Below are 23806 nucleotides of genomic sequence, written 5' to 3' on the forward strand. Positions count from 1 at the left end.
CCTCTACAGCACGAGTTCAATCCCCGGCCGGCCAGGAAGCAACCCACATGGCACAGCAGACCTTTCCTGACTGGCCCACCATGCCCCTCCACAGTGTACTTCAGTCAATCTGCCTGTTCTGTTCCCCACTCTGTCTCTGGTGAATCCTCTCACCCTCCACACCTCTGGCCTGTACCCCAGCTCTTGTATGCATAAATGAATAAATCTTAAAAAAAAGTAAAGACAGTTGGGGGAACTTAAAAAAACCTATGAATGTATGTGAATCAGTTTAGCTAAATTATTTGTGAGGGTCCTGAGTTAGTTACCCCAGACTTTCAGGTTTCTCAAGGGTCCAAAGATTCTAGGGCTGAGGGCTGGTCACCCTAGAGGACAAGGTCAACGAGGCTGTCTTGAAGAAGCAGAACAGCTGAGTCTCCTGTCCTCCACTTATTTCTGCCTGTGCTGTCCATCTCTGTAAAGTATTTTTTGGGGGCCCTAGGATATAGAAGGTGCCATAAGTGCTCCCCCCAACAAAGATCCCCAGTTCATTCTCCTGCTTTAGGACACTGAGTTGCGTCGGGGCCAAGCACTCGGTTCCCATGACTGATGTCTCTCACTCTTTCATCAGGTGTCTTTCAAACTTTTTTCTTCTTTTTCAAATGTAGCACTCTTTTCTTGGCCAAAAATTTTAGCAAAAATTCTAAGAGTAGGGCCTCCCCTGATGGTGCAGCGGTTGAACGCTGGGCTGCGAGGCTGCCCATAGCCTCTGCAGCGTCGGTTCGCTCCCTGGCCACCGGCGAGGGTCCCACACACACAAAAAAATTCTAAGAGTAGAGCATGAAAATGGGAATAACTCTTGTGGCAGACAATGGGTACAGCTGGTGCCCCACGCCCATCATTTCTATTGGGGCCCTCGTAAGCATCACCCAGCTTCAGCTAATGGGTACTGTCTTTCCTGGGAGATCACGCAACTCCCAGCCCCCCACCTCTGAGGCCAGTCTGACTGGTACAGAGTGAAGCAGTGCTGCCATGTTGCCTTAGCAGGGACAATGTGGGCTCTAAGCCAAGACTTTCCCTGGGGTGCCATCTTGTTCAGCTCCTTCTCCTGTCCTGTCCTGCTCGCTTTTTTTCTGGTAATAAACCCTCAATAAATTTTATCCCTTTGAACTTGAGGTTCTACTTCTAGAACTTAAAATGAAGGATAACGGAATAATAAAAAATGATAAGCCCATTAACTTCTGCAACTACTTATATGTTGAAAGTAGGTTTCCTTAAAATTAGTCCTGTATGACTTGAGGAGTGCGACTGTGTTTTTTTGTTTTTTGTTTTTTTTTTTTAGCTCTTCTTTCTTCTTTCCCTTCCTCCTTATTTCTTCTTTCCTTTCTTCTTCTAGTCTATCCTTCCTCCTGCTTCTCATCTTCTCTCCCTTCCTCCCTTTCCTTTCAAATACTTCATAGATGATACTAGGATAGTCTTATTACAAAGCTCACAAGTCAGCAGGTGACATTTAGTTTGACCATTGGCGATGAGGTCAACCTTTCGCTCTTCTCATGGCATCTGTTAAGTCTCACAGCTGCTGTTCAGAGCCAGAGAACCAGCTGCCAGGGCTCCCAGCACTACGATTGGCTCTCCGAACAGCTGTCCATGCAGACTGCAGACAGCCTGAAAAGTGAAGGTCCAATGACAAAGCAGGAAGATTCCTGCTATGACACTGGAAGGCCTGGCATTTTGCTCTTGTGTCCTGATATACAAGTTCAAAATATCTCCCATCTTTAACTCAGTGCTGTATTACAAATCTGAGCATCAGTGACTTTTTCTGTTACTGCCTACTGTCCACTACAGTGACCGAATAAGGCAGTCTATATAAAGAACTGTGCCAAAATCATTCCAACACAAGAACAAACAAATAACATAGAAAACAATAAGCATTGCTTTCTCACATAAATTCATAAAATCCAAGGAATTCTAGAGCAGTTGGGCTTTGAGAACCAGATTGAAGTTATTCATTCTTGGAGAAAGACCATACACAGCAATTAAGAATCTTTAAGTCTGAGAGGTTGAGTGGGTTGAGTTGTGGTCTGGCATGAAGTCTCTTAATTTTATGTTGTGCTCTTTCTTATATTCATGGGAAGAACCATAAGCCGTAGGTTTTAATTTGTAAGCTTTTTTTTTTCTTTTGCTCTTTTTTGCCTCATGCAATTTATTCATGGAACATTTATTTTAATCATTTTAACTTAAAGGCTATAAATTGAGTAGAAGAAATACAGTTCAATCTATCAGTTAGGAAAAAAAATCCAATCCATAGCATTTGACAATAATGAAACCTTAGGCTTAAGAATCCATCTTTTCAAATGTTAATTGGAAGGTCAGGTCTATTGGGATGAACACCGGCAAAATGATCAACACATTAAGCATCTGGTTAAAACATATTAATTAAACAAATGGATACCAGCAACTTCAGCTTAATCAATTTGCCTTTTGAATAGAATTAAGAAATATCAAACTTATAAGGAACTCAGCAATTGACTTATAGACAATGTAGCCAAGAGCACAGGGGACTGAGGTGATGGTGCATGGGTGAATTGGTGAAAGGAATTCTATGGAGACTCAACCTGAGGGGGAGCGAGGAGCAAACATTGTTTAAAAAAAAAATGAACAATGATGGGGCCTCCCTGGTGGTTCAGGCGGTTGAGTGCAGTGCTGTGAAGCTGTCCACAGCCTCTGCAGTGCGGGTTCGATCCCGGCTGGCCAGCAAGATGCCCACATGGCGCAGCAGACCTCTCCTGTGTCGCCCGCTGCTCCCCTCAGCAGTGTATTTCAGTCAGTCTGCCTGTTTGTTCCCCACTCTGTCTCTGGTGAATCCTTTCACCCTCCTGCACATCTGGCCTGTACCCCAGTTGTTATGTAAATAAATAAATCTTTAAAAAAATTGAACAATGATGTAAAATATATATAAATAATAAAAAGGATAATAAACAAGTTTTTCCATGAAAAGAAAATGTAGCCAAGAATTAAGCAACACAAGCAAAAAGCCTACCAGGCCTATCACTAAGTACAAAGCCAAAGCAGAAAACAAAGACAATTAAAAGCAAAAATCTCCTATTAACTTATTTGATAGTCCTGCGGGTTCATTGTCTGTTTTGTTTTAAGGAACATGAATTCCCAACTAGTTTGATCATTTATTTTTTAATACAAAAGCAAATTGGAAGATGCAAGTTAGGATTCTTAAAGTAGCCTGGAGAAAAGGATGTTCTTTATGTGGGAGGAGATGGAAAAATCTTAGAATCAGACACAAGAACATGAAGAACACAACCATGTGGACTCATGAGCGCAAGGGAACAACACTCCTGCACACAAAAGTTCAATTACTGCTATTGAGGATGGCCATCTTGAGTAATTCAGAAAAGGGAATTATAAAAACAATATACTGTAACTGCTTTGAAATTTACAAAACATTTGCAACACTATTATGTGAATGAGATTCTAGGTAGCACATTCTGCTTCTGAAAGTAGGGAAATGTGAATGAGAGTATAGAAAGATTTACAAACATATTTCTCAACAGGGAAATTCTTGGAACATAAAAGAACACTTTCCCTGCTATCAAGAAGGCTGAATCTCTTTCCTGGGCTTCCTTGTCTGATAAGATTTCCCTACACTCCACTGATATGGAAATAGGTCATTCTCTGTCTCCCTGACTCCCCCCCACCCCCTTATGGAGTACTCAGAAAATGTTTTTCGAAAAATGTAGTAACTAATTTTGTCATAGTGGGTTATCAGAAAATTATCCCCATTTTTCAATCATAAATTTATAGTCAAGGATTTAATGTATCTAACCATGTAATTTTTATTGTTACTTTTCTACTTTACCTCACATTTCTTAATGAAACTCAGGCGGAAAATATCATTCAATGGACAGAGATCCACTCTATAAGTGACTTTCTGTATGTATATCCAAGTCATGTATACCACATGATGAAAGTTTGGCTTAATAGCTGCTAAATTATATAGCTACAGTATCAGTCTGCAGGCCTCATTAAGTTTTTAGAATAAGATCAATTAGATGAGGAGGAAACAGATAGATTCTTCTCTGATAGAAATAACAACAATTATTCATCAGAAAGACTCCCTGCCTGACGGAGATTATTCCAATGCAAGGTCTGTTACTGTGCTTAGTAGGTGCTTTAGAAGGTGCCTGCTTAGTAGGTGCCTGTTGAAGGCAGATGTGGGCAGAGGAGTCTGAGCTCATGGATTTTAAAGTCACACGTTTTAGGAGATGAGAAACAAGACTCTGGAAGCAACGGTGAGGTGCCTTCCCAACAGCCAGGCCTGATGAAGCAGAAATAAGCCACTACTTGGAAACTGAAGGGGGGAGGCCTGGGTGTCACAGTAGGAAGTGGAGGACCCACCAGAGAAGGTAGGGGGTGAAATGATGTTGCTGAAGATTCCAGAGCATAGAATGCAGGCTACTGGCCTCTTGGAAAGGAGGCAGATGGGGTTGGGTTCATGGAAGTGCAGGCCTGATGAAGATGAAATTGTGAGAGAAGGGGGTTCTCCAGACTTGTGTTGCTTCCAGTGACTGGCATCCTTGGGAGAAAGGGTATGATGAGGTCCTTTTCTAAGGTCTCAAAGTTATGTTGTTCTGATAAAACATACAGTGTTGGAGGTGGAGGGAGTGAGTGTGAGGGACTGGTCAGGGCTACATGGAAATCTAGTGCCTCTTTTCATGACTCCCCCTCATGTCAGTTTGAAGGGCAGAGGAACAGTGGTATTCTTGAGAGCTTGGGGTGTTCTGGATTCTTTATCATTACTCTTTCTCTTGGGTGTGATCTCAGTCCTTTATGTTATAGTCACTACTGCTCCCAGCCCTGAGGGGAAGATGCTGACTAAGTCTTCTGCTATGTGGCTGTTAGGAATAGGCAACAGGTACAGGTTTCATTTTCAGAAAAATGAAGCAGCCTCTGGAAGCCAGCAAACATCTTGTCTCCTGCCCACCTGCTGCGTAAAAACCTTTGGCTCAGTTCTCCCAGCAGTCATTGAGGCTAACTCCTGGATTTCTGGCTTGGTTGACTTCATGGGTGATGCTTTATCTTTGGATGAGAACGAAGGAAGAAGAGCACACAGAATGGGCTGGCAACTGATGTGAGAATGATGAGTTCTGTTGAAAGCATGTTGAAGTTCTAATGCCTGGAGGCATTGACACAGGTTGTTCAAAAGCAACTGAGTATATTGGACTGGAGACCAGAAGAGAGAGGTCTGAGTGGACTTAGATTTGGGAGTTATCAGCTGGTGGTTGAAACAGAAAGAGCAGCTAAAGATGTGCAATAAGGACCCAGAGAAATTATGAAATGTGCGAAGGGGTGAGGGCTGAGAACAGACTGGGGAAGACTGACAACTGGATGAAGGGGAGAGGAAGGAGCCACGAGGACAGGAGAAGAACTATTGTAGCACAGGTTAGGAATTAAAGGATTGTGAGGGATTTAAGGAGAAAGCAGTGACTGCTTCCTCTTGGTAATGTGGAAATGAGAACACCGTGCTTATGTCTCCCAATTCCAAATCCAGATCTAAGGATGAACGTTATATTCACATAGTGAGCTACAAAAAGGGGTGTTCACAGGATAGAAGCTCATAAACATCTTGCCAGAGAAAGTGAAGAATGACAGATTGAAGGCAGGTTCTAGGACTGTTCTACAATAAATAACTTTCCAAGATGTCACGTAGATTTAAATGAAATGGATAATTTTCTAGCAAAACAAATTAACCACACTGACACAAGCTATTTTAGAAAAAATAGAGTTAAAAAGTGGAAAAATTGTTTTCAGATTTATTTTAAAATAGACGTAAGGTTCAGATACTGTTTTTTTCCCCAAACATCCAAAGGACAATTCTATAAGCTGTCATACAAGAGGGAACAAACAAAGCAACAATACATCTTCCCAAATTATTTTTCAAAACTAAAATCTGACCAAGTACATTAAGTAACAGTTATAAAACAATCTCCCCTATGGATATACATGTAAAAATAAAGTATTGGCAATCAAAACCCAGCAGTTTATTAAAAGAAAATATTCTTGGCCAAGTAGGACCTTTTCCAAGAATGGAAGAGTTTAATATTAGGCTATCTATTAATATAATACAGCTCATAAAGAGGCCAAAGGACCAAAAAAAAATCCAGAAAGAAATCACATGATTACCTTGATACATGCCAAAAACTCATTGGAAACAATTCTATATCCATTACTAATGGAAATTCTCAGTAAGCTAAGAACATTACCCATCTTTAACACAAGAAAGATAGTCTCTCTTTGTGACCGTGAGTAGGAAGTCTGGAATTTTTATAGAAGGAAGTCTCAAGGAAAATTTAGTTAGAAATGGATATGTTGAAGTTGAATTTGCAAAGCACTATCCTATGTTTCTCAGGACGAAGGTGAATTTGTGGTGACTTCCAGAGTGGCTGAAGAAACAAAAGAGCTGAGGTCATCTCTTAGCACCGATGTACAGGATCACCTAGCAAAATGCTGGTGGCATTTAAAGGAAGTCAAGTACTCATGCAATGCCTCCACTAGCATTTACCATATTTAGGAGTTTTCATGGAATAACTCCTGTCTTTACTTACCCTACTCCATCATCCAATCCCCCAAAATAAATGAATTATAGTTGGGGAGGCAACATTTTGATAGTAGACATTACAGTCTAAGAAACTTAGCATACACTAATTAGTCATAATGGCAATGTTGTGGAAGGATACCCTGATGCTCGCTTTACAGAAAGAACAGTGACACTCAGGAAAGTGAAAGACAAGGAAGCTTGTGAAGTGGCATCAGAAAGTGGCACAGGGTATTTGAACACAGTTGTGTCTGACTTCAGACTCCATGCTCTGAAGCAGTAAACAACACTGTATGTCTTTATTAATGAATGAGACATGGACTCTAAAAGATCTTGGATTAAAACATTAATATGAAAAAATTTTCCAATAGGCTAGCTATTACCGGTTAGAAAATATAAAAGTGATGGTTCATAATAAAAACCTAGATCATAAAATACACAGGGAATAGCTGACAGAGAATTGGACAAGAAGTGTTTGAAATATTCCCAAGCATCAGTGAGTGGCAGAAAAGATGTATCAGTAATTAAAGACAAATATTATGTTTCTCAATGAGAAATCTCCTTATCTGTAAGGATTTTACCAAAAAGATTTTTAAATTTTCATGCAATTACTTTCAAAATATTTTTTTAACTTGATGGAAAAGTAAAATTCACAGGAATCATATTACTAATTATCAATGTATTTAAAGCTACAATAATTAAAACATTATACTAGTAATGCTCAATTACAGTACAGTAAAAAATGCAAAATTGTTAGAATTTAACAGATGACTCTAAAGGAGAACCTAGAACATATTATCATTTATTGCATAATAAATGTAACATTTCAAATCAGTGAGAAAAGAATGAATTATTCAACAACTGGTTTTAGAAATATTCATTAACCATTTGGAAAAAACCATATTTTTCCATAGCACATAACATCATCAGTTCCAAATGGATTAAAATGCTAAAAGTGAAAAATATATATGAACTCTCCAGAGAAACATGTAGGTTAATATTTATGTACTCCCAGGTTAGGGAAGACCTTTCTAAATATATATCAAAAGAAGAAACTGTTACGTTTGAGATACTTAACAGCACACACACACACAAAAAGATATCTTCCACATTGAAAATGTACTAAAATTGAAAAACAAATTTCAATCTGGGGAAATGTTAGTTCGTGGTTTTATAAATTTTGGAGACTTTTAAAAAATAAATAGCAAATGGATGAATCTCTATTAAAATGAACAAAAGCATGAATAGATAACTCACAAAAGAGAAAGACAAATAATAAAAAAATGAATATAGCCTCCACATTGAACAAATGTGATTAAAACAATAAGAACACATTTGGTCTTTCAATTACAACTCAACAACAAAAAACAAATAACATGTTTAAAAAATAGGCAAAATCTTAAACAGACATTTCTATAAAGATGTACAAGTGCTGAGTAAGTACATGAAATGATGTTCACCATCACTAATTATTAGGCAAATGCAAATCAAAACTACAATGACATGCCATATCTTACTATTGGGGTAAAAAAGATCAGAAAATAACAAGTGTTGGTGAGAATGTGGGATCATGGTACAGTCTGATGATATTCCATAATGATGTGAAAAGTAATGTAGTGATTCCTCAAAAACTTAAACATAGAATTACCATACAACCCAGCAAGCCCACTTCTGCTTATATAACCAAAAGAAATGAAAACAAGGGCTTAAAAATATTTGTATGCCCAAGTTCACAGCAGCATTATGCATGATTGCCAAAAGGTGGAAGCAAGTCAAGTGTCCATCAGTAGATGAATGAGCAAACAGAATGTGTTATCTGCATACAAAGGAATATTATTCAGCCTTTATAAAGAAGGAAAATTATAAAGAAGGAAATTCTAGCACATACCACAAAGTGGATGGACCTTGAAGATTAATGTTGAGTGAAATAAGCCAGTCACAAAAGCACAAATATTATAGGATCCTCTTAAGTACAGAAAAGGATCATGGCGGGCTGGGGACTGGAAGGAGATGAGTGGGTGGGGAATTAGTGTCCAGTGGTTGTGGAGTGTCAGTTTGGGAACATGAAAAAGTTTGGGATATGACTCCACAACAAAGTGTATATATTTAATGCCACAAATAGGCAAAATGATAAATTTTAAATATGTATATTTAAAGACAAATTAAAAATAAAACAGGGGGACTGGGTTTTGATGACTACATGGAGGGGTAATCTAAAGAAAAGAATAAACTAGAAAAAAAATTCTCACCAATTCAGATTGAAGATAAAGGAATTTTAGCATGGACATGAGGGGGACAATCAAAGAATCAATATTTCCCTCAGAATTCATAATCACAGATTCACTTTCACATAGATTTGGGGAACCCCCAAACTGAAAACAGTAACACGAAATTTGGTTCCAGATATGACGCTCTGGGTGACTTGGGAGAAGCAAATACCCTGGAGTGGGATAAATTTCTGGAAAACCTAATAGTGCAAATCTGTTTATAGTGTAAATAGATTATAGTGTAAATAGTGTAAATAGTGTAAATAGATTTATAGATTTATAGATTTAATGTAATAATAAAAATCCTAGCACTTGCTTTGGTGGAAACTGATGAGTTGATTTGAAAATGCATATGGAAATACCAAGAGTCAAAAATAACGTAAACAGTTTTGAAAAGTAAGGAACACAGAAGACTTATTCTGGCATACATAAGCCCTTTTAAACCATGCCATTCCACTAAGAGTGATGTACTTTTACGAGGACAAATAGACCAGTGGGGCAGAACAGAAACCTCCAAATAAACTGGAAATAAAGCCACTTGATTTATGGCACAGGAAGCAGTGCAGTGCAATCATGAATCTTGACCCTGCCTCACACCATACCAACTAGCAACTCCAAATGGATTATAGGCCTGTATGTGAAAGGTAAATCAGTTACATTTCTAGGATGTAATATAGGGGCATAACTTTATGCCTTTGAGGTAGGCAAGGCTTTCATAAGCAAAACACAATAAGCTCTAACAAGCATAAGTAAAAAATAAATAAAGTCACTTCTGTTAAGAGAAAAAGTAAGCCAGAGAGTAGCAAACATATCTAATCTAATACATTTAGCTCTCAAAGTACTTGTTCTAAAATAGGTAAAGAATTCCTACAAATTGAAAAGATATATAGGTAATAGAAAAATAGACAAAAACTCAACCATCTGCTTCACAAAAAAGGGTATTCAAATGACAACTGAAATAAGAAAGGCAGTCAGCACTGAGTGTTGGGGGATGAGCAGCAGAAGGAACTTGTATACACTGCTGATGGGATTTGAATTGGCAGAACTATTAATACTTTGGAAGGTTGACAGTTGACTAAAGCGGAACACGTGTACTCTGTAAGCTGACAGTGTTGCTACTAGGTATGTAGCCAACATAAGTACTTTGCATGCACCATAAAGAATATGTACAAAAATGTTCATGCAGTACTACTTGCAGAAGCCCAAAGCAAGAAACCACACAAAATGTCCAACATCAGTGAAGTAGATAAAGGGTGGTCTATCCACACAGTGGAATGCCATATAAAATGAAAATGAAAACTATTTCTACATGCAATGGCATAGATTAATCTCATAATATAATGCTAAATGATAGAAGTCAGATACAAAAGAGGACATACAATATGATTCCATTTATAAGGAGGTTAAAAGTAAAGCTAATTAATTTATGTTGCTGGAATTCAGGATGTTACTTACTCTAGGGAGGGTATTCTGGGGGTAATGGACACATTCTATAACATGGTGGCCATACACATATCAAGAGTTTATTTTTTGAATATTTATTAAGCTCTCATTTCTGCAATTTTCCACTAGTTTACTAAGGAAAAAACCCTACAATATAACCTTTCTTTAGGGCACTGTGTTAATGAGAACTTACAAATGACCTTAGAAGTGTTTCTGTCCAGAGCTAGAAATTCTACTTCCCATGAAATTAAACAGAAATATATGCAAATGTTTGTAAATCAATCAGGATGTACATTTTAATGTTTTTAAAAGTGTGAAAGCTAGAAAGAACCTCAACATGTCATCAGAAAAGAGTCAGAGTTAGATGTATTATATGATAGATGAAACAGACTATTATATCATCTTTAGTATTCAAGTTATTGATTAGGAGCTTGGGAACACTTTCTGTATAACACAGGTAGGAGAAAAAGCACAGTAGTGTACATACTATTCTGATTTTCGTGTGTGTGTGTGTGTGTGTGTATGTAAAAGAAAATGTACATAATAGAAGTGAAGCAAATACTTCAACATTTCTTATCTCTAGGTGGTAATGAGGTGAATGGCTCTTTTTCTCCTGTATATTTTTCTGTGTTTTCCAGTTTGGGGGAAGATAATACGGAAAATGCATTTGTAAATGTAACATTAAATGAGATATAAACTCCAGATGCAATTAAGGGAAAGATAGACAGATACAACTACAGAAAAAAAAAATTAAATTCTACCCAGTAAAGCACACCAGGTGGATTAGAGTTTTCCATTTTCTACACTGAATAATTATTTCTTTTAGGATAGTGAAAATAACTTCATAACGACATAGTCAATCTTGTAAATCCAGCTGCATCTGAGTAATGCTTAAGATTCTTTGGCAACAGCAGGTTACCTTTGTCGGAGCCATTTCTGTGAATTGAAATATAAATGCGAAGGGAAGAAGAGGGAGTAAATACAAATTATTCCTTCAAGTACTTTGGTTGGGGGAGCAAGAGGCTTGCTTTCTTTGACATTCTACAATCCTTCTAGTGTAGACCAGTGTTTATCAAGCTTGGCTGCACAATAAAATCACAAAAGAAGCTTAAAAATAATACCGGTGCAGGGGACCCTCACTTGGAGATTACAATTCAGTAGCTTACCTGAATTGTCCAGGTGATTTGAATGAAAGGTGTTTCCATTCCTTTTTACTGTATTCCTTGAGAAGTTAAATTCCTTATCTGTAATAGCTTCATATATACGTATGGGAAACACTGGGCACATAGTAGGACCTCAATAAACAGTTACTGATTGATGGACATAGACATCTTTCTAGGAGCTGCAGTGCATGCCCTCACAGAAGAAATCTTCTTAAAGAAATCTTCTCCTTAGGTCAGAGGGTGATTCAGTTTCAGAAGGCACCAGCCAGGAATGAGGGGGCCCTCAGTCCATGGCTTCCCTGGGGGCACTGAGTACCTCTATCAACCTTTCAAAACTGAAGTCACTCACTGGTGAATCTATGGCTTATCTTCTTAGGGACAAACTAGTTAGGGTAAAATCTCACTATAGTGTCAGTGCTGATTATTTAAGCTGTTCCAATAACAGCATTTGGGATTGGCTAAGTGACCAAAGTCATTGAATTTGAAGCAGAAGGAAAAGCAGTATTTTATGCCAATAAATATTTATAACATATTAGGTGTTTTGTATATTCTCAGACCTTGCAAAAATGAATGAAAACTATTTGTGCTTGCAATGGTGAAGATGAATCTCACAACATAATGCTAAGTATTAGTACCCCCATCCTATAGATTAAGAAGCTGAGGTTCAGAGAGTTTGGCAACTTGCATCTAGACAGGTAGCAATTGATGAGAAGAAGTTTGAACTCTTGTCTATTTGACCTTAGTATCTGTAAACCCTCCACATCTTCAAAATGTGACGTTAGGTCATATAAATGATAGTAAAGGGTATTTGTACCCAGATTTCCTTTTATGCTCTAGTAAGATTTCTATATTGTCAACAAGTGAGTGGAGAAAAGACATTCATTGAAATAAGGGGTGCTGAAACAGGAAATTTTTTAATATTTGATGGTCTCTGTCAAGCATTTGGAAAATAAATTAGATTGTGGTCTTTCTGGAATAGTTAGTGGAAAGATAGACGGGAGAGGTTCATTAGTGGCTTTTAAATGCTTTTAAGTCAACTAATTTCATGAAAAAGAAAACCACACATAACTACATTAGCACTTATGTTTACAGGAATTTTCAATGAGGAAATTGTACCGGGGTATCCAAGGTCCAAGGCAAGGTTCTTTGACGGGCTGTTGCCAAGAGCTGTCGGTGTGAGCTCAAGGCAAGTCATCGCCTCTCGCTGGGTCTCAATAAACAGGGCATTTAACTAAATTTAAATTTAGATATTTTAGATATCTAGATATTTTATTGATCTAGCATACGCTTTGGATCCTTTCCCAGGATGATTACACATAGAACCACAACTGTGAATGCCAGTTCTGGCTGTACATTGGAACTTTAATCATTTCACGTGAAAATGTATTTTAAAAGAATTCTTCATATGAGAAGACCAAAATACTACTGCAAATGACTTTTAGTGGCATGTAAAATACTTGGCTAGGATGTTAAGCAAAATGGGAGGATGGAAAACAGTACACAAGCATGATGGTTCCATGTGGGTGTTGAGAGCTTGCTTTCCTGAGCCACACCCCAGGCTCTCTGTCCTGGCTGTCACTCACCTTGTTACTTGACCTTGGGTGAGTTGCCTTTCCTTGCTGAGTTTCTGCTTCCTGATCCATGAAATGGAAAACAGAGTGCAGTCTCCCTTATAGGGTTATTGTTAAAAGTATCATTATGTCTCACATATCATAAGCACTTAGTGGATATTCATCATTGTTTGCTCAACTAAGTAAATATATAAATAGATTGAAAAAGACATATGAGCTAGATCAAAATATTATCAGCAATTGTGTCTGGATTATGAGCAATGTGTGATTTTTTTTTCCTTATTTTTCTTTGGACTTTTCAATTTCTTTTTTTTTTAAATCAATACTGGACTTTTCAATTTTTACTAAGAATATTTGCTATGGGCCTCCCTGGTGGTACAAGGTGTTAAGCACAGCACTGTGAAGCATGAGTTTGATCCCCAGCCAGGGAGCTGACCCACATGGCACAGCAGACCTCTCCTGTCTCGCCCACTGCTCCCCTCAGTAGTGTGTTTCAGTAGATCCGCCTGTTCTGCTCCCCACTCTGTTTCTGGTGAATCCTCTCACTCCTGCACCTCTGGCCTGTACCCCAGTTCTTGGGAAAAAAAGAATATTTGCTACTTTTATAATTAGGGAAAAGGTGTGTGTTAAAAAGCAATTTTGAAAATCTTTTTTGAGGGTGTCATGCCAAAGGGGTCTGATGCATGTCTATCCCATTTTGTCAAACCAACAACTTCAGAGGCGTGTAAGGCGGGCTGACTACTACGGTCTTATTCACATTTTCCTCACTAGGTCTCATGAGTTTGAAGAAGAACTTTCAAATGCGGTGTTTTGGGTGCAGACTGGCTACAGCCTCCCTCTGTTCTGCTTCAAGCCATCCTGCCCCCTTGCCACACACCCCTCCGTACCAGCAGTTAACCTTTCTATGGGGCCCGCCCCTGTGAGAACTACAAATGCCTTGTCAAGGCACACTGTTTTGCATTCAGTTTTCTGGGATTCATGGCCCCTTCCCATGGAAATTTCTACTGATCAAGAATATCTAAGCCATGACAACAAATTTATGAGTGTACAGACCCACTTCAGTTGTGTAGACCAATTTAAGAAAATGGATATATACAAAACCAAAACCTTTATAAGCCAGATGATTCCATGCAACATTATGGATACTACGTTTGAAGATTCTGCTTTGTCAGGGAACTGACATTAGTATCTCTATGAACAGCAAACCCATAGTGTTTTCAAACCACACTGCTTTCTACTCAAATGCTACACTCTGTCAGAACACACCCAGTGCGGAGCAACTTGCTCAATTCAAAAAGTTCAATACCTGATTCACTCTGGAATTTAGCTACATTCATTTACAGTATTCCAGGTCACCCCTGAAGTGGCCATCATGTGTATGACTCAGTTGACTGATGGTTAATGATGGACAATGAAGAGACATCTAGAAACTTCTGGTCAGATACCTATGGGTTGTGAGATTGCTTGGAAACAGACCATTTGTGGTGAGATGGAGCCTTCCCCAAGCACGGAAGGAAAAGGATGGACATTGATGGTGTCCCTACACTGCGCCAGGTAGATTAGGTCATCTTGCACAGCTCCTCACGGTACATCTGGAAGGTGGTGCTTTTGCCCGCCCTCCCTACTGAGTTTTGGGAAAGTTGATACATGTGCTCCAGGTCAGATAATTATCAGAAAAACGAGATAAAAAAATAATGCAAATCTTCCTGCCTTAGATGGCCATCGTTGAGGTTGACCTTCAAAGGCTGCGAAATGCATAGTGCCTAAATTCACTTAAACTGAGAGTCATTTTAGCTGTGATTTTGATCCTGCTGATTTCTCAGTGGCTTCTAGGGATGTGAAAGAAGGGAGACAGGACTGAACTTCTGCTGGCCCATTCCCTCCTCTTCCAAACTGGTATCCCCCCTTCTTCCAGTCCCACACAAGGACTGCCCCACATTCCAAAGATGCCTGGGGAACGCACAAGGAGATCTATAGAAAGAGCCACGAGTCCGCATTTTAACAAATCCATACAACTACAAACTCCATCTTATGGTTTCCACTCCTGGCTGAGATGCCATTTGGCACCACACTGCTAGCTGCCGCGTTTGACTTGATCCTCTTCCAAGATTTCCAAACATGTGCCTGGCACCCACGAGAGTTTCAGAGGAAGTGTAACAGTGACAGAAGTGCTGCGGGGTTGGTTTGGCGTATGTGAGCGAGTGGAACTCTCATAAAAGCAAGTGTAAGTTCTTTGAGTATTAACTTCCACAAAAGGAACATCAACTTTCCCTGCGAACGTGCCTTTTCCTTTTGCTTAGTTTTTTTTTTCTTTTTGGAAATGAGCGGCCCCCGAAGTTAGGCATGAACCCTAATAAGCAAAGGCTCTCTGAGACCCCTGGATAGACACAACCCTCTGTGGCCCGCAAGTGAGTTCCCTTGCTTTTCTGGAGGATTAGCCCCGGCTGCCTCGCCCTCGCCTTCAGCAAGCGCTTCCTGCGCCTCTGGGCACAAGCAGGTTCAAAGCACAGAACCACCAAACCACCATCACCCCAGAAAGCTATCTCTGAACCCGGAGTCAGTGTGGACAGCGTGTGCTCGCAGGCTAGAAGCCCAGCGAAGCCTCGGGTCTGTGTGGACAGGAGGCTGGGGCCCCGGGGCCGTGGTCTGGCATCACGAACACTCACGTCTCAAGGGAGAGCGAGTCCTTGAGCCTGGTGGAACCAGAGACACGTCTCGGGCTCTCGCGCCAGCGCCAGGTCAGAGGAGACAAAGGTGGACGGAGAAAGGAAGAGAAGGACAGTGAGTTTGTGTTCTCTCGGGGCAAGTGCGCGCGGTACCTTGGATTCCTGGCTGCCGGTGGATGCAGGAGAGGGCGGCTGCTCGGCGCTCGCCGCCTCCTTGGGCAGCCCGTCCACGCCGTCCTCGCGGGCGCCGCTCGGAGGGATCATCTTGGCGGCGCGGGAACGGTGTTGGGCTCCCGGAGGAACAGCGAGGCTCGCCTTCCTCGGGCGCGCCCTCCCCGCCGCGCGCTGGTCGCTCAGCTCCGGGTCCCGGGGATTCCCATCTGCACCCAGGCGCCCAGGCGCCCTCCCCCGGCCTCGCCCCCGCCGGGCCCTGCCCACCGCCCCGCCACTCCCGCGGGCAGCGGGAGAGCGCGCCCCGCCCCGCCGCGCCCGCCGTGCCCGCGGCCACCTCGCCGGCCACCGCACAGTCGTGACAACCACCCGGCAGCGGGCTCGCCCGCCTGAGCAGGGGGGAGGCGGGGAGGCGGCTCCGGGGCGGGGCTGCGCGGCCCGCGCTGGGAGTAGCGTGGGCAGAGGCCGGGGGCCGCGCCCGCAAAGCCTTGGGCTGGAGGCCGGGCGCGCACCGCTCGGGCTCAGGGGGGGATGCCCTAGGAGGGATAGTGAACCTTCAGACCCCAACTCGAATGAGTGGGCAACCCAGGTAGGATTCAGCCTGGGGGGTCCACCTGCTCTAACTCCCCCATTCCGCAGAAACATGGAAAGGCGACTTGGCTAAGTTATTTATAGGGTTCATGATGGAAAGCAGCGTCCAGAGCTGGGGTCCTTGGATTTGAGGGCGTTCAGCTTTGGACCAAAGAGATAGTGAGTGGACTGTCTATCTGCCCTCATTTTGTGGTGCTTTTGTGCGCTAAGCACTTTACACTTATTTAATTGCATCCATTTTATAGATGGGGAAACTGAAGCTTTGGGGAGGCTAAATAATATGCTTTGCGTCATGAGCTACAAATGGTGGAGCTGGGATGGAAACCCATTCTGGCTTCCAAATTCAGGCTTTTGGGAGCCTCAAATCTAGGCCAGATCTTTCGAGTTGAAGAACAAGTGGGCGTTGCTCTGCAGCAAGGAGTTCCGGTGGCTTTAGTGGGTCATTTGGAAACATAAGAGAGGAGGGATGTTGGATAAAATGGGCCAAGTATCCAGTATGTTTTGAAGATGCAGCCTCATGGGAAGAGAAAGGAAATACATTGGGATATTTAAATGCCTTTTTTTTTTTTCAAGAATACATGACTCTCTCTTTAGTTTTCTAGTAGAAAATTGTTACCTGATGTTTAACTGTAAATATTTGCAAGGTCAACTTCATGGGTATGCTACTTATTCAGTCACCCAGGGCTCTGAACCAGGGGTCCTGCATTTTCGTTTTGTACCAAATCCTGTGAATTATGTCTCTGTTCCTGCAGGTTCGCCCTAGCTCAAGTCCTTTGGAAAGAACTTATCACTCTGTTCATTCTGGACATCAGTTGAAAGTTGCAGTTTTAAATGACAGCCTCTTCTCAGCGTGCTCCCAATACCCTGTGACTCTTTACTGCTCATTTACCCAGGCCAGAATGGCCAACCCAGATGGACACACAAAAAATACTAATTGCGTGATGGAGACTAAGTTCTAATAGAGTCAGCACAGGAGCCGGAATAGTCTTTATCAGCTGTCTAGTCTGTGCCAGACATTACTGATGATGCAGCAGAGAGAAAACATAGATAAGTCTGTTCTCCTGGAATTTAGAGCTTGATGAGAGAGACCAAGATTAATTAAACATCACACACACACACACACACACATTCACACATTTTGCATGGAGAAAAAAAGGAAAAGTACAGGTTTACAACAGAATTTTTCATCTTTGGATTTTATTTTATTTTTTTAAGAATTAGAGAACAATTTTAAAATGTTACCCTCCATTTTAGTGAATGCTTAGCACTTATCAATGATAATCATTAGCCAATAACAATTTTAATTGTTGTCCTGCTGAAGGAACTTTTGAGCAGCCTTCCTCCTGCTCCAGTCCTGTCCTGGTAACAGAAATCCTGGGTGTGATACATAACGACTACCTTTCCTACGAAGTTGTGGAGTTATCTGTAGTTTCCCTAACGAATCAAGTATTTGTTCACTTATTTCTTTCCCATACTTGTTTTTCCATCTTATTTTTTTTGGCTAGATAATTTCTTTTATTGGCTAGATAATTTCTTTTGTTCTTCAAAAATGCACTCTTAACATTTATTTCTCTCGATATGTCCTTCTTGAAATTTTCTTCCTTGGTTGCTCTAGTGTGATTTAGAGTCCCAAGCCAGTGTCTCTTATCACTGCATCCTTCTTTAAGTGACCATGGACAATGAGCTCCATGAAGGCTGGTACCATATTGTGTTCGTCTTGTTTTCTCAGCCCCTGGCACACTGTTTGTTAACAAGACGGTAAAAGAAGGTTACATTATTGCTCCCTGATCTTTCAGATGAACTTGGCATTAGTTACTCCAAGTGCTCTCCATCTACTGGATAGAAAGACCCTGGATGCTTCTAGAAAATAGATTTAAATAGATTTTAAATAGATTTAAAATCAACCAATCTTTTGATATTGAGGACTTTGTACTTATTGGTTTAAGAGAGGATCTTAAATATGAGAGACATGACTCTCTGAATGTGGAGATCATTGGTTTGAGGGAAGGTAAGGGGTCTGCAAAAAGGAAATTAGATGCACAGTTCATCTCTGGGAACTGGATGGAGCTAGACAGAGTGCCCTTTGCCTGAACTTGTGGGGTAAGAGCAGCTGGCAGAAATTGATCGCACTGTATTTGTGTAGGACTTGGATTTTAGGCACTGCTGCTTAGGGATTTGCCTGATTCAAGTTCTGGAGTGGTAAGAGTCCTCCCATATTATCATGCAAGCCAGCCCTGACCTAGTACTGAAGGAAAATTGATATATTGATAGTGATGCCCAGAGGAAAGTATACTGGAGGTCAATGGATGATATATGGTGATTCTTAGAGGACATCTGATTAAGTGTTGCTATCTCTGAGCTGAAGTGTACTTTTTCATGTCCCTTGTGAGATAAACTCTTTGGTACTTGATTCACAGATTCGAAGCCTCACAGACCAGAGATCCTGAGTTAGGAGCTGCAGTGCCATCTTAACTATGATGGTTGTTGAGACCTGCTGTAGACTGGTGAAGCCCGCAGAAATTAGGTTGCCGATAATTATCCTGTCTCGAGTCAGTAGAAGGGTTCTGTGATTTTGGCAGATTCCCTTCATGGTCTATTGCACCCTGGCTGCTGGTTAAATATCAAGTCAGAGGATAGGTGAGGTATGCAGAAATTTACCTCCACACACTTGAAGTGCTGGCTCATTTACTCATTCATTAATTTGTCAAGAGGGCAAGCCCTCCTCCTAATCTTATGCAATGGCCTTTTGCAGTACCACTGCTGAGCTGCTTTCGCTATCCTCCCATTGCTCTGTTACAAGTTTCAATAAGGAGACTGGGCTTTTAATTTGTTGACTTGGACTTCTACAGCCATTTGGTAAAAAGATACTGCTTAAATAAAGCAGCCATATTATGAAGGGTAGTACAATAAGGGAAAGGAAAGGAGGAGGAAAAGGAATCAGTATGTCCAGGGGATAGAGAACTGACAAGGAGAAATGTGAGAGGGTCTCAATAGAGGGCTGGGTCTCAATGTCTGTTATGTCTGTCATCTGGGTAATAAGATACAGAAGGGCCTAGAGTCTAGCAATTGGATTGTTGATGATAATAAGAACTAACGTGTATTGGGCTTCTACTTTGGCTAAGTCATGGATATTTCCTATGTGTTATTTCATTTAATTGCTGTAAATTGCTATCTGAACAAGATAAAGAAAATTATCCTAAGTTTCACAGAGAATATGGGAGCCAGAACTCAAACTCAGCTATACCCTCCTGGACCAAATTTTGGCCACTCCGCTCTGCTGCTCTCTAGACAATGGCAGAGCCTGTACCTGGTGAGGAGGCAGCAGCCCTCAAAGAATAAATGTACATTGAGAGTCAGAGGCATGAGAGAAGACACTGGGAGAGTCCTCAAAGAATGAAGATTTGCACGCTCCATTTTTTTCCCCTTGAAAGTGAATGATGATCAGATCTACACTTTGAAGGAGACAGCCCAAGATTCAAGACAAAGTAGGGGGCACAGCTGTTGCCAGTGGATCTGTAAAGGCGCAGTGGGAATTCCAGCAACTGTTGTCACCCGCTCATTACCTTGCCTGGGGAACCTGCATTCAAGTCCAAAACACCAAATGCTTGACACAAAGTCTTGCAGCTAACAACATCAGCCTCTACTTTGAGCAACTGCAAAGGTCAGGCTGCAGCCCTCACAGCAAACTCATGATTGGTTTCTTTTTAGCATCAAAGTCAATACTTTCAAGATTCATATTGTCAGGGAGCCTGAGATCTGGCTTAAGTATTCTTAACTTGTTTTTCTGAGTGCCAGTAATGAGAATGTTAATAAGAATAACAGCAACGACAATAGGAGATTGTATTTGAACAGCACTAGCTGTGTTGGCGTGATAGGCCCCTGGAGTCTAGGAAAGGCAGCAAGGACCTCAAATAACTGCTTGCTGGTTAAGATCTGAGTCTTAAGACCTCATGGGCTGTCATAGCTGGCGATAATCTCAGTGATGTTGGGCCAAGGGATGGGGAGACTTGAATATTTATTCTCCATTTAGTTGAACAGCCATAAACCAAAACTCCAAATATCCCAGCCCTCCCACTAAAATATGAGGTCTGAGACAATTGATTTGATCTCACTTGGCCTTGATTTCCTCAAGTCAAAAAATGTGATAATAATTCCTACTTCATAGAGTTTCTATAAAAATTAGAGGACCAAATGCCTGGGCAAAATGGATCTAATGCTGTTATCATTAGCATTGTGCTTTTGATAGAATATATTTGGTTTGAATTGTTTTTGTTTATTTTTTTGTTCAGTGCGATCAAATGCAAATACAATATTAGAAGTGGATCTCTTCTAAGGTTCTGAAGTTGTTAGTAGCTTTTATCTAGAGAATCCAGAAGCAGCAAATATTTAAAATTTCTTGTAGGTTTTTGGTTCTTTGACGAGTGATTAGCATTTACCTTCAGATATCCTCTTTTATGAGGCTAGGGTAATGTAGAATGACACATGATCCAGCCCAAACTAGTCTTTATACTCCTCAAAAATGCCCTCCCCCAGCTCTCGTGTTTGTCACTGTTCCTTGCCTCTGAGAATCACCCACTAAGATTGCCGATGGCTAGTTCTCCTTGCATTTGGAACCTCAGCACCTAGCATCAGAAAAGATCCTGTTTCTTTCATTTCTTACTCGGTGTCCTTGAGAATGTCAGCTTCCTGAGGTCACGGGCCTCCTCTCTCCCTGTCTTCAAATATCTCTGCTGCTTGTGCTCACGTAATGGGAGCTAACTGAACATCTGCGAAATGAATGAAAGATCAATGTCAGTGCTAGAGAGAAACTTACAATTCTAATAAAAAACTATTTTGTAGAGGGGAATATTAAACCTTGTATAGGTTAGGTACTTACGAAAAGTCAGTTATGGGGCACTGTGAGCCAATGTCCATTTATTTGCTCACCATTCCCAAGGCTCATGGTTTGATTTAACTTTGGAATAAATATATGACCAAACTACTTGTTGCACAAATTTCTTTTCCAAATTTATTATGATATAATTCATAGTATTTCTAAATACTTCCCCCCCAAACAATAGCATATCATTATTGAAACAGCGTTCAAAAAGAATACTGAAGAAATTAAAAATCTTTCAAAATCCCTCTGCGCTTTGATAATAACTGAGCATTTTGGTAAGGTTCCTTCTAGTAGCACATGCCTATGTAGCTATATTTTAAATTTACATTTACATATATTTACATAAAAATATTAGAACATTCAGTATTTTTGAAACACCATTTCTCTTTAAAAATATGTCAGAGATAGTTCTGTCAGTAAATATAAGTATATACTATTCTTTGTGTATTACATTGTACAGATGCACCATAATTTATTTATGAGAGATTGTTTATGCTTTTTGCGAGGAATTGTTAGAAGGCAATTCAAAGCTTATTATCTCTTTTATTACTAAATGTCAATCTGGCAAGGAAGATACTATTAGTCCCATTTTGTAGATGAGATAATCAGAAGTCAGAGAGACTGTGACTTCTCTGATGGGAAATGGTAACTGTGGACAATGGATTCCAACTGCATCTTCAGACTCTAAAGCTCAAGCTCCTTACAACACGTAGACAAATAATAAAACAGTGTGTGTGGCCTATGAGCCCTCACGACATGACTTGAGAGCATATGTGGGGGAAGGGTGAGCTCTGTCAAGTGGAAAGGATGTTAGGGAAGCTTCCAGTGAATTCGAAAGGTGGCTACAATTTTTTCTGGAAGGAATCACGGCCAGTGCAGCCATGGAAGTGTGCTGGTTCAGAGGCTGTTCAGGTTGGATTCTTAGAAAGCCACTGTTTCTTTTCTTTGTAACATTTACTGGTCACATGGAAAATGATTTTAAAAAAAGAAAGAAAGGAAAGGCTGGAGCTGGAGAAACTGTTTGATCAATAATTTTAAATACTTTCACAAACAACCCATGGGAAAAGTTAGATTTTAATCAGCCTGGGAGGAACTGTATTAGTTTCTAAGAGGGGAGGAGAAAAAGCATTAAAAGGATTTCTGGAGGATTAAATGGGTCACAGAGTAAGAAAGGGCCAGCAGAGTTCTGAGAGACAGAGAATCTTCATTTCTGGTTCCCTCTGAGGATGAAACCCAGCCCCTTCAGGGACCTAAAGTTCAGACGTGTGTGTAATATGCTCACTCTCAACCTCTAAAGAACTGTGAATATTCAACTTTGCTCTGTTCATTGTTATGTGTCTGAAATGACATCCCTAGAAATAAGCCATCGGACTGTTTTCCAAAATGAAGAACAAGATCTCCGGGGGGGGGGGGGGGATAAAGAGATAATAATTCCTGCTTCTTATCCATCCATTTTTTGCACTTACTTTGAAATACTTTCCAAAAGCTTGTAGAGTCAGTGGTGGATGAATCTTAACAATCCTGTTTACAGTGTTTTCTGGGGAGAGGGGTCTTACTGCCGCCTGTCCTCCTGCTTCTGTGACCCTCTGTGTTCCTCCAATAACACATTTGGCAGCCATGCACCATCCATCAGGTACTTGACAACTGGCCTGGAAAAGATGACTCAGGCCTCAAGCCTGAAATGCCACTTTCTTTTCTCTATAGTTGAGGTGAACTTACCCATAAAGCCTGGACTTAAGAAGCATACCTATGTTTTTCTGTCTTTATTCTGACAGAGCTAATCAGAGCTGTCAGGGTTCTCGGTTAATAATGATAACTTCTCTGACAGAGGGGACAGTGGGAGAGCAATTCCCAAGGGTTGTTACTCAGACAGACCCTCTGAGGTGGTTGTCAATGGCATCTCAGGCCTGCTTCCCTCCTGATGTACAAGCTGCCAAGTGCGAGTCTACCAAGCAAATGGCCCGGGACCTTGAGGAAGCTCAACCTACTGTGTTGTGGGGGGTTACTGAGTCGTTAGAATGCAGTGAGAACTGCTAAGGTAGGAAATGAGGTAAATGTCCAGGTTTTGAATAAAATCTGCCCTGTGTTATCATTGGCTTGTTTAGTGGATTGAGTCAATGAATAATGCAACATATAAACAAACAAGTATAATATAATTATCAGTGTTAAAATAATGTCTAGTGTCATATGCCACTGAAGAGCAGACCAAGGTGGGGCTAAGAGGTGTCATTTAACCTGGATCCTGATGCATAAACAGGAGTAATTCAAGGCGAGGGAAGGGAGAAACAAGGCATTTTAAGTGTGAGACTAATGGACATAAAGGGACTCATGAGTGAAATTAATTTGGAAAGTACACAGAGGCCAGGCTGTGTAGGTCAGAGTAAGAAGCTTGTAAAATAACACAGTTTATAAAGTAAGAGCCTTGGGACCAAACTTGTGTTCTAGAGCAAAATTTTTGCTAGTCATGTGGAG

The 23806-nt window shown here is 40.8% G+C and overlaps 1 protein-coding gene across 1 annotated transcript in view; it reads right to left on the bottom strand.

Moving 5' to 3' along the window:
* STAC (SH3 and cysteine rich domain) overlaps positions 1-15957 on the bottom strand; it is a gene marked incomplete at both ends in the record, with an annotated part of 110422 nt that extends 94465 nt beyond the window's left edge. The window contains one exon of the mRNA XM_084247007.1: positions 15847-15957. Within this exon, the coding sequence (XP_084103133.1) occupies positions 15847-15957 (111 nt within the window). The remainder of the gene's footprint in view (positions 1-15846) is intronic.
* Between the last annotated feature and the right edge of the window lie 7849 nt (positions 15958-23806).

Source organism: Talpa europaea (genome assembly GCF_964194135.1).
Source record: "Talpa europaea genome assembly, chromosome: 11".
NCBI classification, from domain to species: Eukaryota; Metazoa; Chordata; class Mammalia; order Eulipotyphla; family Talpidae; genus Talpa; species Talpa europaea.